The following is an 18,076-nucleotide window of genomic DNA, read 5'->3' on the forward strand; positions in this document are numbered from 1 at the left end:
ATCTCCAGAAATTCTATTTGGTTCTTTTTTTAAATTTCAATCTCGTTCGTAAAATGATCATGTTTTTCTTTGATTGTGTTTCTGAGTTCATTAAGCTGCCTTTCTGTCTTTTCTTGCATCTCGTTGAGTTTTTTCAGAACTGCAATCTTGAATTCTCTGTCATTTAAGTCACATATTTCCATATCTTTAAGTTCCTTTTCTGGAGACTTTTCACGTTCTTTCTGAGCTGTGTTGTTGTCTTGGTTATTCATGGCAATTACTGATTTATTATTTCTCTTCCTAGACATCTATAGGAGTGGCTTCAGCAACAGGTTGATAGAAAGAGGTCTTTCTTTTGTTTTCTAGTACTTGTTAGTAGAATGTTTTATTTTCTCTCCGACTGCATCCTTTTTTCTCTCTCACACGGTAGTGCTATGTTTTCTCTGCACTATTCCAGCTCTCACACAATGGGGGTATTCCCTGGGAGACGGGCTTCTCCTCTGTTAATAGTTCACCTGGGTCACAGGGCGCAGTGTCCATGTGGGTATGCGGAGAGCTTTTGAAGTTCCAAAGCTCTTCTTGCACCAGATTCAGAGCCCGTATGTTTCAGCAGTTCTGTTTACTCCTGCAGGGATCCGCCCAGATAGGTGGTGCCAGGGGCAGGGTGAGTTGTGAGAGGTGGCCCAAAGCAATGGTGGGGACCACCACCAAAGCCAGTCCTGCTTCCACAGCTCCCTCCCCTTTGCCGGAACTAGTTGGGCTGTGAATCTGTGTCTGCAGTCCCCATTTCTCAGAACAGCAAATATTCTGTTATTTTGATCTGACCCTGCTACTATTCTGCTTCTAGCACGGGGCAGGTGGGGGCGGGGCGAGCTCTGGGAGGGTAGGGAGGGAGCAGCTAGTCTCAGTGCCTAAGGCTTCTATTCTCTGCTCGGCAGTGAGGGCTTAAACCACCGTTTTCAGCCTTCTTCCCTCAGTCTTTTCTCCGAGGTCTGTGCCGTGAGCGTTGGGTCCGCCGTGTTATATGCTGCCCCTGTGGGCCATAAGCGGAGCCCTAGCAGTCCGAGTTCTTCCCTCTCCCACAGCTGCGGTAGTTCCAGGAAGCAGCGAGCTCAGAGCACTGAGCTAGGTCTGCGTCCTGCGCCCGCGTGGCTCCATGTCCACACTTCTCCCTTCCCTCCTCTTCCACTCACGCGATTCGCCCACCTTTAGGTGAATTCAGTAGTGAGCCTCTTCGTCTTGCTTGTTTGCTGTGCAGGGAGTCCTTTGTGGAGTTATTGTTGTTCAATTAGCTGTAAATTCCAGGGGAGCTTAACAGAGGCTCACCTCACACCGCCATTTTGATGACGTCTAGTCTGGTGTTCTTGCTTGGGCACAGTCCAATAGTTATAACAGGACAAACTTATTTACTATATCAATTAATTAGTTCCTATGACAAGAATACAAGAAATGAAAATGGTAGCGTAGGAAAAAAGAAAGTGGAGGTAAGAAACCAGAATGTCTGCATTTCAGAGCTGGCTTTTGCAATGGCAAGTTGTAGAACTTTGAGCTACTCTTTGCAGACCTCGCACTATTTTTTTGTTTTAATCTGTTAAGTAATGAAATATTAGAGTAATTACATGTTAATATCTGTTGTTCAAAGACACAATTATTGATGCCAGGAGTATTTTAGTGTTGTTTTTACAAGAGTACTAAGAGTATAGGCATAATTTTACAGGTGAGGTGATAGGCAGTTAAGCAACCTGCTTAAGGTCATGTGGTTTTAAGTTATAGAGGAAAGATTTGAACCCACATTCAGGTGTCTCCAAGCCCCATTTGTTCTGCTATGCGCCTTTACATCTGGCATTTTGTACATGTAAGTGTTGCTGTTACATGTAGGGACCTGGGTTGGGTGCTACCTAAATCCCTTTACAAAAATTCTAAGAATGTATAGGTATATTTAAGAATAAGGGGAGGAAATGGATGTCAGATTGGAACACAAAGGGTGTGAAGGGCTTCCAGAAGTCCCTCTGAATTTTAAGCCTCCTAAACATATACTTGTTTCATCATCAATAATATTTCATATTGTCTAGTCCACTTAATTGGAATATAGTCAGGGAGCCAATCTTACAGGTAGGTCATGCATGATTCTAGTGGACACAGTAGCTCCAGGATTGCCAAAATCACTCTCTGTGACCTTCTCATTTTGTATACCATGGGGAGTGCCTCATCTGGGGATATTTTTGCTGTATACAGGTACCTACAGTTTTCTACCAAGTTTTGTTAGCTTTAAATGGGACTCAAATATGTACATTCACTCTACCACAGAGAATTCTGGAGTTCTTTATTTCAAAGCAAAACTGAATGTGCCTAATCTTATGCGCTTAACAGACCTAACCCACTCCTGTGATACCATGGTCTATCTTGACCTTGAAAACTGAGGTCTTGTTACTTCCTTGCTTAGCTCACCTAACTCCCAATAGATGATCATGGTTGGGACTAGTGTATTTAATTCTGAAAAGCTGTGGAATCTATATCTTGCCTAAACTGAGTGTTCTTTAAGATTAAGGCTATCTGGGTGTCTGAGGCAATATTCAGATAAGCCAAGGAATCCCGCCACAGCAGAAACCGGTGGAATGTAGCTCTGAATGAAGAAGCATTACTGCATCTTTCATCTCTAACAATGTGGAAGATCTGTCTTTACGTTGCAGATCAGGACCGTAATTTTTCTCCACTTTGTTACATTAGAAAACAGCCTTGATCCCAAATCTATATCCATCAGGGTGTATATTTAAAACAAATGTTGCACTTAAAATAAGCTTGGATAAAAATTACAGATGATATTTAAGAGAATAAAAAGTAAATATCCAGCATAAAGAGCTGCATGAAATTAACTGAACAACTTTATATACAATCCATAATAACGTTCCACTGCTTTCAGAAATTTACTCTGACGAGTAGCCAAAAGCAAATACCGAGTTATCACAGAGAAAGGTGTTAGTGCCACACTTGTAATTACTTTCTACCAAAGGAAAATATGAAATGTACGACTAGGTAATACATTTATTGCAGACGATAGAACTAAGTGTACTTCTCAGACTTGTTCAAGTGGCCTAACAATGACAGCAGAGTCATTGATACCTGACTCTGACCAGATGAGGTTGAGATCTGTTGGAAAGCACATGCTTTTGGAGTAAGACAAACCTTTGTTCCAATCCTTCTAGGTGTGTAATTTTGCAAATATTATTTAACTTTTCAGAGCTTAATTTTATCACACATGAAATAAGAACATTAATAACTGTCTGAAGCAGAGTCTGAGACTGGGATTCTTGTTGAAGTGATTTATGTGAGGGGCATGGGGAAAGCAGTTACTCTCAAGGAAAGGGGAGCAAAGAAATCAGAATAAGGAAGGGAAAAGACATAAACAAGAAAAGACTTATGCTATATCATCTCTATGTCATAGCACATTGTAGTCACTCAATTAACTTAGTTCCCCCTTCCATAATGAGGAATGCTTTCATAATGACAAAAAGTATTATATTATATAGTAAATGTTCTTAACCACAGAGACATACAAGTATGTAATTAAAATTAATAGACTGACATGACCAGCTATAAGTGAGATTGTTGCTAGTATCCCTTTGCTTCCTTTTCATTTATTTCATCATCTGTTAGTATTTTATACAGACTAATATTAGGTAGAAGGTACCAAACGTTTAAGAATAAATCCATAAGAGGAAATATGGTACTTAAAAGTGGAAACATTCAATAACCTAATTTTTGGGTGCACATCAGACAGGACCACCATCAACTTGAGGTTAGTGACATTGAACCCCATCCTTCATGGTGTAAGTTCACCAACCACTTATAGATGTCAGCTCTGGAAGTCCATTCCCTGCTCGCAAGTGTATATATGACTTAAAAATTCAACTCATATTCAAAAGAAATAATGCCCAGGTAAAAAGCAAACCAGTAAGTAGTAATAATATTCAAGTAACATGCCATAAGCTCAGTCGCTTCAGACACTACTGTTATTGTATTTACAGTCTATGGTGCTTTGGAGTTTATAGGTATATTCATGTAAATTGGTCAGATATTTTATTTAATGAACTATGTAAGGTTAAATAGGTATTTTCTTCTTTGGTCGATTAGTGTTGTATTTCCTTTTCCATTTTCCCCGACGTACATACCTTACATTGTTTGCTGCATCATATTTAAATTATCCAGATCTATCAAAACCATAATTGGAAGCTAATTCAGTTGACCATTTGTCGAAGTCATAGAAGATCTGTGGTTTAAAGCATGCCTCTGTGACAGTGCATGATGGCTGGCTGCTTGGATCTGAAAGTATGGTCAGAACAAAGAGCCATTGCATGTGACGACATTTCTTTTTATGAATGTAGAAATGGACAACTATTTAACTAGTTTTAACGCTTTTCAGTGCTTGGAATTTCCTATATCTATTGTCAGCGAGGCCTCAGAATGAAGTCTGACTACTGCTGAGTTCAATGGAAGTATGACCTGGGCCAATATGCTTCCAACCTACATGCAGCCTTAAACCTATTTATTGTCCTGTTTTTGAATTTTGTTTGAGTGCCTGTGCATGTGTGTGTTTGTGTGTGTGTGTGTGTGTGTGTGTGTTTGTGTTACAACTAGTATGGCTCACTGTTTTTTTTGTTTGTTTGTTTCTTCTTTTTCTGGAGGTCTTACCAGGCAATTCTTTTTCCTTTATTGCAAGCAATTATTACTAATGTAATAGTAAACCCAATATCAGTGTTGCTTATAATGAGTTCCAAATATTTCCCACGGGAGGAGAGGAAAAAGCTCAGAGAGAATTTTTTGCTAGCAAATTTACCCTATCATAATTTGGGTTTTCATTAAATTGGAAAGATGTTTTGTAGGGAGTACTTTTCTGTCTTTTATAGCCTGAAGAGTAGATGAATAGAGAGTCAATTTCAGCTTCTACATTTCATTGGTATTGCTCATTAAGCAGATTGTCTATATCTACTGTTGAATTCAGTTTCCAAATAGATTTCTAGACCCCATACACTATGCTTTTATTGAAAATCATAAACGCAAACAAGAGGAGTCCAGACAGAGTGTCTGAGACAATCTCCCACTGTCAGATTGGAAGCCTGAGGATGTGTATGGCAGCAGCCTTCACTCTTACTTTGATGACAGAAGCAGTCCAGTCTAGAGTGTAAGGGGTTTGGTGGGTTGGGACCAGACTGAATCATTATGGATTTCATAGCTGTGTGCTTTTAGCATTACAAGCCCAATAGAGTACAGGTAGCGTGCTTTATATACCCATTATAGGCTTGTTCCAGGGCCCATTCTAGGAATTGATATGAAATAGTAGCTGTTAAAATCAATGATTAAAATATTTAAAATTTTAACAAGCATCTACTATATTTTAGATAGTCTGTAATGTGGTTATATGTGGTATTTTTTTATTCATATAACCAGTGTGAGGTAAGTGCAAGGAGTCCTCACCCTCTCGGTATTCTTCACTTGAATCACCATAATTGTGAGTTCTGTAGTAAGGAAAACCCCTCAAAATAGCAAATCACTCACTAATGAGCTGACCCCTTAGAAAGCCATCCCCTGGTCAACAAGCATCCTTCACTGATGCGCATGTGCTGTCATTGCCTCAGGGTATTCTCGGTCATTCTCTAGCTGCAAATGGAACTTGAACCACAACAAAGGAGCACAAAATAGGGCAATCTGTACACTAGAGATTAAAAGGTGTTCTTGAGAAAATTGATGAGAAGTGACTCAAGGCTACGATCAAAGTGACTCAAAGACACTATGATCAAACCACGCAAGCCAGTCATGGATCTTTTATAGGGTGATCATAAAATTATGTAATATTACTAGCAGCTGATATATTCTTTGTCCTAATAATGAGTGCATAATTGCAATTGTAATCTGCATGGTAGTTGGTATTAGATCAAATAAACCTTCTTCCTTACTCTTTAGGTCCAGAAAATGTCCCATTTAAACGTGGTTTTTTTATTATTTATTAAAATAATTTAATTCCCATTTTAATAGATTCACTTTTCAGTGGCATTTTCTCCAGCATGAATTATCCTCAGATGCTTTCTGTATACTTAATTTTATTTTACCAAAGAGGAAATTTCATGCTTGGGGGAGTTAAAATACTTTCACGCAGTCACAGCATTTACTAGCTGTTAATTTGAGAGAACTGTTTCCAACTAGAGAATTGTGATGCCAAGTCCAGGTTTCTTTTCACCATACATCAACTGTTTTCAAATTCTCTGTCTCTCATATTCTAGATCAATCATAGTTTTAAATGTCTTTAATTTGGCCACAGCAGCCACCTCATGTGAAAACTCACCATCACCAAAACAATCCCTTCATGCTTCTGCCATTAGGGGTCCCCTTTAGAATAATCATTGCTGAGAGGTAGTTGTGTGGTTGAATATTCCATCCAGTCTCATGTTTGAAATCCCAGGTAGCATTTGACCACTATCATTGGAGACGGCAGGCCTCCTTGTTATGCCATCTGTATCCATGCAGCTGCATTTTGTATTTACAACTTCAGGATTTGTGCGAGTGCCTAATTTGAGGGGTACTTTCTCTGATTATTTATACAACCAAATAGCCATGACTTTAAAAGGAACATATTAAAAGATACCAAATAGCCCACAGAAACATCAAGTCCAGTAGTTATTTTTCAGACCCTCGTGCTTTTATTAGCAAAGTTTTTCTTACTAAACATTAATATTACACAATTAAACATGACAGTATACTTCAAAATGTAGAGTTGTTATATGCTCTTTGGTTTTAAAACTGTATCCTTAGTAGTGAATGGCATTGTTTGAAAATCTTTTCTTTCTTTTTTTTTTTATTTTATTAAATATACTGGGGTGACATTGGTTAGTAAAATCATGTAAGTTTCAAGTGTACAATTGTGTTTGGATAGCAAAGGGCAGAGAAATCATAAGGCTATGCTTTCAATGGATAGTTTTAAGATTACATTATTTCAAAAAGTAAGAGCATCATTTTTTTTTCCTTATTGAATTCATTAGTTTCCCTCCATCTCTATGTCCAGGAGAAGATATCTGTCACTTGCATGGAAATAAATAAAATAGTTCTAAAATAATGGCCATTCACATACCATTAATTCAAGAACAAGCTTAAAGTCAGTTGGTTATAATGAAACAGAGCCCCTTTAACTGTGATAAAGGCAATACAACATTGTCATTATTCTTACAAAGACAGATATAGAACAGAATGCAATTGTAATGACTTCAGGGTAATAGGTATTTAGATTAAAAAAAATAAAGATTTTATAACACTGAAGAGTAAGCAAGAATTCATATAAAATCTTGAGCCAAAAGTGTTCATCAAACAGGGATAACATTTCATCTGAATGAGATGATGTCTGCCCTATATAATATGCTTTGAGTGATGCTGGGAAGAACATCTGTCCAAACACGTATGTTTTAGTGTCCAATGATGCAAAATGGGTAGCTTCTGTTGTTTACCAAACCCATGTAATCTTTGACACAAATTTTACCACCATCCAAAGTTTCCTTTATTTTTCACATAAAAAACCTACATGGGTACCATTCTTGCTCTCTTGCCTGTATCATACCTAATACAGCAGCCTCTGGAACAAAACTTCCTGTGTTTGAATTTTTTTTCTGCAAATTAGTAGTTTTTTGACCTTAGACAAGTGGCTTAAACTCTCTGTGCCTGAGTGCTCTCATCTATAATGTGGGAATATTATAGAATTTTCCTCTAGGGTTATATGATTATTAAATGAATAGGTGTCTATATTTAGAATATTGCCTAGCATGTGGTACCTGCTCAATAATTGTATTGGTATTATTGTATTATCACGTATATTCAGATACCAGATAATACCATGTAGATAATTTATGAATATATGAATTAAACAAATACTCAGTTGATTGGTTTAATATATATGAAGCACCATGTTAAGGACAGAAGCCCAAACCTCAAGGAATTTAGAATCCAGTGATTAGAGCTTCCTAGTTTTCAAGGGTCTTCTCAGAGAGCATTAGTTTACCACCAAATCTATAATAATTTTCCAGTGGCCAGTAAGATGTCTAGTGCACTAGAAGTGTCAGTCACCCTTACTTGCCCCTGAACTCAAGGGCATCCGAGAATTGTTCCTACCCAGAGCTTTCAAGTGAATTCTACGTAGAAGTGAAGTCATCAGTAACTTTCCTTTTCTCTTAATATATAAATGTATGATCTTTGGAACTAACTGGAAAAAAAAAAAAAAAGCACCCAGTTTTAATAGCTTTTAGCAGCAGTGCGTCAAACCAATTCTTGCCCTCGCTCTCTTTGTTCCAGCCTCATTAGCCTTCTGTCAGGTCTTCAAACAAACTCTGTTCCTTTTTACCTCAGGACCTCCTCACAAGCTCTTTCTGCCACTTGGGACACTCTCTGTACATCATGTCAGGCTGGCAACCCTTAAGATTTCTGCTTAAAGTGCAACTGCTCAAGGAAATGTTCTCTGATTCATTTCCAGACTAGGCTGCGTCCCCATAGCATTCACTAATATTAGGCTGGTGCAAAAGTGATTGCAGTTTTTGCATTTGTTTAACCTTTTACACCACAATTATTTTTGCACCAGCTTGATGGAACCCTCTGTGTTTCCTTTAATATTTATCAAAAATACAATTACAAAATTAACTTTATAACAACAATGGGAGAGCATGATAATTTATAGTTACTAACAGTAATGAGACTATATGCACATAGTACCTCATCAGCAAGGAAAAGAATGAGTGGGGGAGAGATCAACAGAGCGAAACACAGACATTTAAATTCCATCCACTATCCCACTTCCTGAGCCTATGACCTAATGCCTAGGAGTGGGCATAAGCGGACACGGGAGACCTGCTCTTTCCTCAGTCATTCTTATTAACCAATTTTCTTTCGTTATGAAATGGAACACCCAGCATCTGAACATGTTTTTTAAACATCATGGCTCCTTTCTATAAGCCAACAACTTAATTTTGCCTCAGTGAAAAAAGAAATTGGTCTTAAACTCTAGGAAAATTAGTCATGTTGAACTAAGTGAGAAAAACTGTTGAGGCCTCAAGGTGGCACCTTGCTAGGGAATTTTCTCGGAGAGTTTGGATTGTGTACAATTTTTACTTTACTTGCTAATTTAGAACCTAACAGACAAAGACAATGCAATGTTCTTAATTTTTAATATTTGTAATCCTGGCCTAAAATCTAAGTTCTGTGAGGGCAGAAGACATATCTGGCAATTTAATTACTGCATTCCTAGCATATAGCAGGATGCCTGGGTCATAGTAGAGCTTAATAAATAAATGTTTGTTGAATGAATTAACAGTCTGCCAGTGTTTACAGGATCAGTCTATTTGGCCACAAAACAGCATTTGTACATAGGGACACTACTAAAGAAGTATAAGACAGAACGAATGTCAGATCCTAAACATTATCAATACCCTGTGTCTCTGTCAAAACCTAAATTAAAATGGCAGAAAAACTGAAAGCTAGAAAAAGTTCAGTGTATTTTAATGAAGACTTACATATGTAAAGCAACATTCAGTCCTTTTAATTCCCTTCCCAAGCCAAACTCTAACGGAAAAACTGGCACCTTCCTTGTCATTTTAGGTCGAATGAGCCGGACACGATTTATCATGATGCCAACTCAAGGAGAAGGACGGCCATGCCCCACTGAGCTTACCCAGCAGAAAACCTGCCCAGTGACCCCCTGCTACAGCTGGGTCCTTGGCAACTGGTCTGCATGTAAATTGGAGGTAGGTCATGTAATGACATTTAGAGAAATGCTTCTCAATATGTCCAAAGCATTTGTCTGGTCAGACCTATGTGCTGATGGAATAAATTTCACAGCAGCAGGCACCTGGAACAATGTATTTTTGTGCAATGGAGAACATGGAAAAGTACAATCATGGGACTTAACCTTGAGTAGAGTGATACTGCTGAGAAAATAAATAGCCATTCATTAGTCACTGATTGTAATAGACGGGGTCATGGGACTTTCAATCTCTTTGGCATCCTCAAGAATTCTCTGTTATTTTCCTGGCTTGTCGGAAATATCAAAATATTATTTAATTAGATGCAACTCTGATGCTGTGGAAATGCACAGCTTGCTGTAGACTGTTTTTCTTAAAGAGGCACTTTTAGGCTTAGGCAACATCTTATATAGGGGCAGAAAATCAAAAATATAAAAGTTCTATTTTAACATGATTACCCAAACCAAAGTTACTACATTTTCCTCGATGATTACTTTTTTTATTGACCTGAAATATAAATGTGAGCAAAATCATAACATATCACATACCCAGAGCTTTTGCTGGATCAGCAGAGCTCTTCCACTGCATTTTCTCTCTGGCTTCTTATATAAGAAAAAGCACATTGACTTTCCGTATTTTCTTACCTTACTAGTTTATCCTTCAGTTCACAGTCCAAAGCATATTTTAATTGGGTAACAATAATTTTGATTATGCATTAAGAAATCTGCAGAGTATTCTCATAAAGATGTTTAGTGTTCCTGTCAGGACGACATTGTCATGCAGCATTATTATCTCACAGAAGTTAAATGCCCATGCATTGTAATATGTCCCAGAGGAACAGAAATGTGTGGTACATTTGTTCAGTCTCCTGTTTACAGAAAATAAGGTAACCATGCAGAGTGATTTAATAGTAACCTAATGGCTTTAAGTATGAATACTTTGTCTACTAGTCTAAAATCTTCTTTCCTAAATCTTCAGCGATTTTTAAATGCTGCTTGAAATCACTTACAATTGAGAAAATGGGAGGAATATTTCACCTTGTAATTGTGATCACTGTTGACAGAGTAGAAAAAATAAGCTCCAGTAATTCAGGAACCCATTGCACAGGAAGGGAGAGCAAAGAAATTTAGGAGGGAGGGCAGGCGGAAGGACTGACAAACTCCATGCTCCAATCTCACCAGGCATACAGCTGCTACTATACTTTACTCGTTCTAGTGTATTTTCCCTTTTAACTTCTCAGGTGTCAGGAGCCTTTGTTTTCCCCACCTATTAGACAAGTCTGCCATCTTGTTCCAGAGGAACATTATGGCGAAATGCCAAATGTAATATTTCATTTTGTTGTCACCTATTGATGTTTTGCCTGGACCGCTGGGTCAAGGGTGGTGGGTTGTGAACACTGTCTGTAGAAGTGTTGGTGGGGACTGAGGGGGTGTGGCCTCAGTTAGCAATACCCAGTCTTGGAGGCCCTGGAGACCTCAAAAGTAAGTATATGGAGAAACTTCAGTGCTGCCTTGGATTTCTAGATGCTCCTCTTCTCACTCATTGACGTATCCTCTTAGAAGGAAACTCTGGAGTTAGACCTCATTCGGGCAGAGCTCTCAAAAAACAAGTCCATAGTTAACTGTGTGGGCACCTTACCCAAACAGGGCCAATCACCATTCTTTTCCAAGAATTTGGCATGAAACTAAAGCTGTTCAAAGATACTGTATTCAGGAACTCTTAGCTGCTATGTTGTCCCACCTTCTGGATAAACTCAGTCACTCAGAAGCAAGAAAGAATAAGAAGGTGACGCAAAGAAAAGCAGAGGCAAAAGAGAAAGGGAACCGTCATGATATTTAAGTTGAGTTTTTCCTGAGTTTGAGTTGCATTCCTGCTTTTCCTGAAGCCTAATGGTGAATTCTTTGTGAGACAGATAACAGAGTGTCTCTTCAGTGAGTCGCCTTGTCTTAAGTTTATATGTTAGCTGAGTTTTTGAATTACTGATCAAATGACACATGAGCCTTTGCCCACAAGGGAAAACACCTCTCTCAGAGCTGCACTTCAGCTTCTCCTTGTCTTGTCATATCCTAAACCACCAAATGCAGGTTTAGAATCTGCTCATTCATTGCTGGTGGTGAAGATATCCAAGTGGCTGAGTGACATCACAAAGTTATCATCAAGCAGTAGCAGGAAGAGAAGCTTGCACAGGGAACAGTGGAGGTGCCCATTCTACCACCATCTTATATAGAAAGAGATTAGCAAAAGGAACTGTGTATCCTCAGGCTTCACTTTTTTTAGTGTTTTCTAACTCTTTCTTTCCAAGTTCCCCAGTTGATAAAATGTGTCCACACACATATGTTGGTCAATCTTTTTTAGGAGCTCAGACTCTGGAAACTCCAGCGCTGATTTTGGTTAGTGTTCTGCCAGTTCCTAGCTGTGCAAGTTTTGCAAAGTCTCTAACCACTCCAAGCCTCTGGTTTCGTAAATCTACATCATAAAGGTAGCAGTAGTACCTATTTTGCTGGGGGTGTTTGGCAGAAATCAGATATTTCATAATATAGTGCTTAGCATACTACTTGGCCAAAGAAGAGCTCAATCAATTATAGTTGCTAGTACAGTTCTGAATAAAACTACGATTATGGTTATTAGCACCACCTGCCTATCCACATCTGGTGGTGCCAAGTAAGAGTATACCAATAGTTCATTAATGATCTGGACAGTGCAGACTTGGTGAGAGAATCCTTGTTGTTGACAACCTTTGCTCTAAGAAGCCTGGCTTAACTTTCAGACCCTAATATGTAGTCTCATGAATGAGAGTGAGCGAATGCTTGCTTTCTGAGTGAAATTATCGTTCTGTTGCTGATTTCTCTTCACATTGTGGCTGTTGTCAAAGTTACGAGAGGTTAAGGTTAAATATGGATATACAAATGAGGAGCATATTATTGTTTGTCTTGGTTTTTTAAAGTGATCCCTGATGTAAACTTGTTTCCTCTCATTTCTTTGCACCCCATCTCCTGCAATGTCAAACAAAACTCTAGTCAACTGCATCTTCTGTTACCTGAGGTTCCAAATTGCAGTGGTTTCAAATTTTATACATGTTGCCATATCTTCAGACTCATCTCTCCAAGTATACAAAGGCTGATTCTCTATAGCAAAACATACACCTTAGACAATTCTGCAATGGATCCATCATCTGGAATAATAAGTTACAGGAGAGAAACCTCCCCGCAAAATGAAATTTAACTTACACTAGTTATTTTCCACTTCAGGAAGTAAACATTTACTAGAGCATTTGCTTTGAATGAATTTACTGTGAACTGATTTTGAACCTCCACTTATCTCCAGAAAAATGCACTTACATTCAAAATTAGGGGACATTTTTTTTTTTTACAATTTCACAATAGCCATAGAAATGATTAGAGAAATCATGAGGTATTCACAAGTCAAGTGTGGGAATTGCCATCTTAGACAAATAAATCATAATTTTTGTTTACACATCTCTAGAGGAAGATGTAATGGTCCCAGTTTATGTGCCCACTCAACTTCTTTAGAATTTAAGCTACTGCAACTTGGACCTCCTCCAAGTTGCACCTTTTCTTTTTTCTCCAGTATGTCTTTGAATCTTAACTTCCTTCTGTAAAGAGTTTTTTCTCAGCAGCTACTGTGATCTGCCTATACCTCCAGTGATCTGCCTATACCCTGCCCTTGACACACGGTAGCTGCGGCCACAGGACCTTGACCTGGATGGTGCTCAGCAGGCCCGTCAGCCCCCACATCTCCTGTCCAATACCCTGGAACACTATCCTGACTGCTTTAGTTGTCCATCTTATCCTTCTTTACTCCTGTCATCTCAAGAGCCACAGCAGCTCCAAGGCTTACACAATGCAGTTCCTGAGTCCTGCGGTGGGGAAGAGATGAGGAGATGAAACCCAGTTTCCTAGTGCAGAGCACAGCTATCACACTGTTACTTAATAATGGATTAATGGGTTGTACCACGTAGCATCCCTGACTGCAGCAACAGGCATGCAAAGGCTCCCCACTCCCCCCATCTCATTCTCTCTTTGTCTCTCTCTCTCTTCAACCATACGAGCAATAGTCATAAAGGCTGTAGCTCTTACCAACTTCTGGATTTAGTGGAAGCTGAGCAGCACACCTTGGAAGTATGGAGGAGTTAATACTCCCTGGGATGAGAGTTGATCAGTGAGAACTGGATCCAAGGAGGAGCTGGATTTAAATGCCTCTCGCATCTTCCTCCCTTGCCCCACCTTGGATGGTACTGAGGCATGGTGATACCATGTGGTCTATCTGGAAGATGTTATGGATGACCAAGAAACCAGCTGTTTTTCTTGGGACATTGTTTTTCTTGGTTTAGTAACACTCTACCTTATATTTACTTTTTCTCCATACCTGCTTCAGTTCTTTTCCCCTCACTCTTGCCATCCTGGGATGTCACGTCCTTAGCAGAAAAGCTTTGCCTAAGGCTCTATTTTCTAAAGGATTTATGGAAAGACAGAGCTATCATCTAACATCATTCAAATATCCAGTGGACTTCTTTTTGAAGTATGAGCACCTGACTAAAACTGAGGAGAAAATACTCATCTCGTGACTATCTGCCAAAAGTGTTATAGTAGGAAATATTTCATCAAGCAGCTGCTTGGGCCAGATAGCCACTAAGAGCCTTCCAATTCTAAGCTTCTCTTTCTGTGAGACACTACACAAACTTTTTCTAATTTCCCAGAATAATCTGAGTGGGATTTGTATGAAATATCGTCAAAGAACATTATTCATCGCAGAAGGCCCGCTGCGAAAACAGCTTCTCATGGCAATAGAGAAAATCTGTATTGTGCCAGAAACCCCTACATAATCCATATGAGAAAGGACTGAATTCCCTGCAAGAGAAAATATAAGCTAAATAAAAGAGAAATGTATGTCCTGTGACTGAACATGCTCTCTTGGTGGAGTGATTATAGATTAGGCCATTTTATCACATACACCTATACGAATTATGTATTATTTTTCTTTTTCAATCAATCCTGGCTGAGTACCAAAATGAGCCATCATATTCTGAGTATATAAATTCCACGGGGGTAAAATTGCATTTAACTTCTGTATCAGCTCTAGAAGAATTGCTCAGTGATGCTTCATTGTCAACAGTTGAAAGAGAACTCCTAAGAGGAGGAATCTGAAGAAATATACAACTAGGGTTTTCTTGAGCAAGAGGTAGCAGTAGCCAAAACTCCAAGATGCTAATTATTTGAGTGATTCTGACAGTATCCGTCCCTCTCACAGGGTGGAGACTGTGGGGAAGGAGTCCAGATCCGCAGCCTTTCCTGCGTGGTCCACAATGGTTCAATCTCTGACTCAGCAGTGCGTGTAGACGATACACTGTGTAAAGAAATGCCCTTGCAAGATGGCATGCTGAAGCAGCTGTGCTCTGTGCCTTGCCCAGGTATGTGATTTTAAACAACTGGGAGTGCCTTCCAGGTTGATCTTCTTATATATTTATTTTCTATTTTTCTTTTTGTTTCTTTTTTTTTTTTTTTTTTTTGCTGGAGAAGCTCTATCTCATCAATATTGAAGTTGTTAATTAACTTTAATTCATTTTTAATTGTGGTTATCACTTTGGAATACATATAGCTTCATTGAAGGTGAAGTAGGCAAGAGGAAAAAGAAAACAGAAAAGCACTGGACTTGAAAATTTAACAGCTAAGTTAGAATCACTTCCCTGGTGTTTTACCCCAGGCATGTAGTCTAACCCTTTTGCGCAATGGTTGCTCCCTGTAGAAAATTTGTTAATAATACCTGACCTGACAGCACAAGGCACAATTGTCAGCACTCAAAAAACGTTGACTAAATTCATGAGTGGATGAATCTCTGGGGGATGGCATGGTAGGGACAAGTAAAACTACATGTTTATAAAAGCACTCTGTCAAACGGTCAAGTTCTATGTAATTGTGAAGGCCATTACTAGTTACATAAAATATATGAGTTTATTTTAATGCTAAAAACGTGGGGTACATGGCATAATTTTAAGGTGGCTTAATATATCCTTAGAGTATGGCATGATATATATATATATATATATATATATATATATATATATATATGCACAGATGTAAACATATGTATACATATGTACATACACACAAAAGTGGGTATGTTTATTAAATTCAACATTCTTTAGACCCAAAGATATTCCACTTCAGTGACTGACTTATTCTCTTTATATAGTTTCTGAGAACATAAATTTTACCATGTTCTGCTGCTCTTTGAAAACTTAGTGACTACAATCTTTACATCTCCCATTAAAACAATGTATTATCACTAGCAGACACATGGTGTTCTCTAGATATGACTATGATTTGAAGCAAAGTAATGCCAATCTGGTATTTAGCAGTCTCTTCCTGGACTAGATTAAACCATCAATTATTTCATCAGTCTTAGTACCTCTAAATGGAAACCTGGTCAAAGTAGAAAGCATGATATCTGGAATTTGCCCCTATCACTGCACCACCACCACCACCGTTCTCACTGTGAGCCCTGTCTGTGTAAATGCTGTCAAGTACCAGTTACCATGTTGTCCTCCCCCCACTCTGTGCTCCAGGAGACTGCCATTTAACAGAATGGTCAGAGTGGAGCACGTGTGAATTAACCTGCATCGATGGAAGGAGCTTTGAGACAATGGGTCGCCAATCTAGGTCAAGAACATTTATAATTCAGTCTTTTGAGAACCAAGACAGCTGTCCCCAGCCGGTTCTAGAAACACGTCCTTGTACAGGTACAAAAAGCACTTTTCAGTTCTCAGCTTTGATTGATTAATGATTATTCTCTTTCTTATGTGAGGTATAATAGAACCACTGTTATCATATTTGCTTGCAGGAGGCAAATGTTACCACTACACATGGAAAGCAAGTCTTTGGAACAATAATGAACGGACTGTATGGTGTCAACGTTCAGATGGCATTAATGTCACAGGTATTCCTACCTAAGATTCATATGGGCTTTTCAAAAACATCTCTGAGTGTGCTGTTTGTGAGAAGAATTAGCTTACAAATTCTAAGCAAGGAAAGACCTGTCTTCATGGCAAATTGTCATTAGACCTCTGAAACTCAGCAAGCAAACAATTCTATTCGAAGACCCATAATATATCAAAGAACTTAAAAAAATAAGGTGAAACATAATAAATGCCCATAAATATATGATATGAGATAAAGACTAAAAAAGACAGATTCTGGTATGAAACAATGATCTCTAAAATTTTAAATCATGTACCTTCTTAGTAAAAAGTTTTTGAGGACATATCTTAACATATCATATTCCTGCACTACTGTGCTTATATATCATATTATAAACACACACAGAAATTGAAATTAAAAGGGTTTATTGGTATATGAGAAAATTTAAAATACTACATTTGTGAATGCTGCAAAAAACTCGTTTGCTGCCAATTATAAATGCTTGTATTCATTCCCTGGAAGCTTACTTTTGGAATATTGTGCTATTCATTATTATTACTTAATATCTAAATATAGACTGAGGGAAATGTTCCTCATTCATGATGATGGATACAATTTGACCTACAAATAGTCTTCTCAATAATTTTAAAGTTTTTTTTATGCCTTCTTATCAGAGAAAATTAAATTATTATTTTTAATTAGTACTGGACTGGACTGGCAAAGAACTTATTGTAGGAATGGGAGTAGGAATAGAATTATCAGCTCTGCATTTTCCTTGTGTATTTGTTTTTGCATTTGATAATCCCTTAATCCATAGTTTATTCCTATACTAATTTATTTCAAGCTACTTGTCCATTTTATAAGTTATTGTTAAAAGTCAATGTACTGTAAAATCTACCTAATCAGGAACACAGAAAGCATCATACTCGGCAATATGTTGAGAGTTCAAGTGGGGCAGTCGCATTATCCAACTCTCTGCACAGAGTACTTCATGCCCAAAGTACAACAGGTGGACATCTGATGAATGATCTCAGGTTACTAGTATCATCTGCAAAAAATTATCAGAAATTAATTTCATTTTTAAAATTTAAACAAAAATGTTGTATATACTATGTAAGATCAAATATTTTGCTTCTCAGTTCCCACAAGATGGCCTCCTGCAGTGGTGTACACACTCCGCTTTGGAGATGAATGATTTAAAGAGTAGAAAACACCCCCTCCAAACACAATTAGGAGCAATGGGCCTGTCTGGTTATTGCCACTAATGCCAAAATTAATAGCTTCACACCTAAGTGTTCATTCTGGAATATGAGGCTTTGTGTGTATGTGTATTATTATATTTTTCAGGTAACAGTGAGAATTTCGCTGCTTCATTCTCAGAGAAAGTGTAGATCT

General features: G+C 38.2%; 1 protein-coding gene and 1 long non-coding RNA gene across 5 annotated transcripts in view; one reads left to right on the forward strand and one right to left on the reverse strand.

The window, feature by feature from the left end:
• Window positions 1-18,076, forward strand: part of THSD7B (thrombospondin type 1 domain containing 7B) — an 802,394-nt gene that overhangs the window by 760,869 nt on the left and 23,449 nt on the right. For all 4 annotated transcript variants that reach the window (XM_074335732.1, XM_074335728.1, XM_019752567.2 and 1 more), the window contains 4 exons: window positions 9,604-9,749; window positions 15,015-15,174; window positions 16,330-16,503; window positions 16,605-16,700. In XM_074335732.1, the coding sequence (XP_074191833.1) occupies window positions 9,604-9,749; window positions 15,015-15,174; window positions 16,330-16,503; window positions 16,605-16,700 (576 nt within the window). The remainder of the gene's footprint in view (window positions 1-9,603; window positions 9,750-15,014; window positions 15,175-16,329; window positions 16,504-16,604; window positions 16,701-18,076) is intronic.
• Window positions 17,168-18,076, reverse strand: part of LOC109458701 (uncharacterized) — a 264,722-nt gene continuing 263,813 nt past the window's right edge. Inside the window, exon 6 of the long non-coding RNA XR_012497479.1 lies at window positions 17,168-17,729. This is a non-coding gene — a long non-coding RNA (uncharacterized LOC109458701). The remainder of the gene's footprint in view (window positions 17,730-18,076) is intronic.

The sequence above is a fragment of the Rhinolophus sinicus genome, linkage group LG01 (assembly GCF_036562045.2).
Source record: "Rhinolophus sinicus isolate RSC01 linkage group LG01, ASM3656204v1, whole genome shotgun sequence".
NCBI lineage: Eukaryota > Metazoa > Chordata > Mammalia > Chiroptera > Rhinolophidae > Rhinolophus > Rhinolophus sinicus.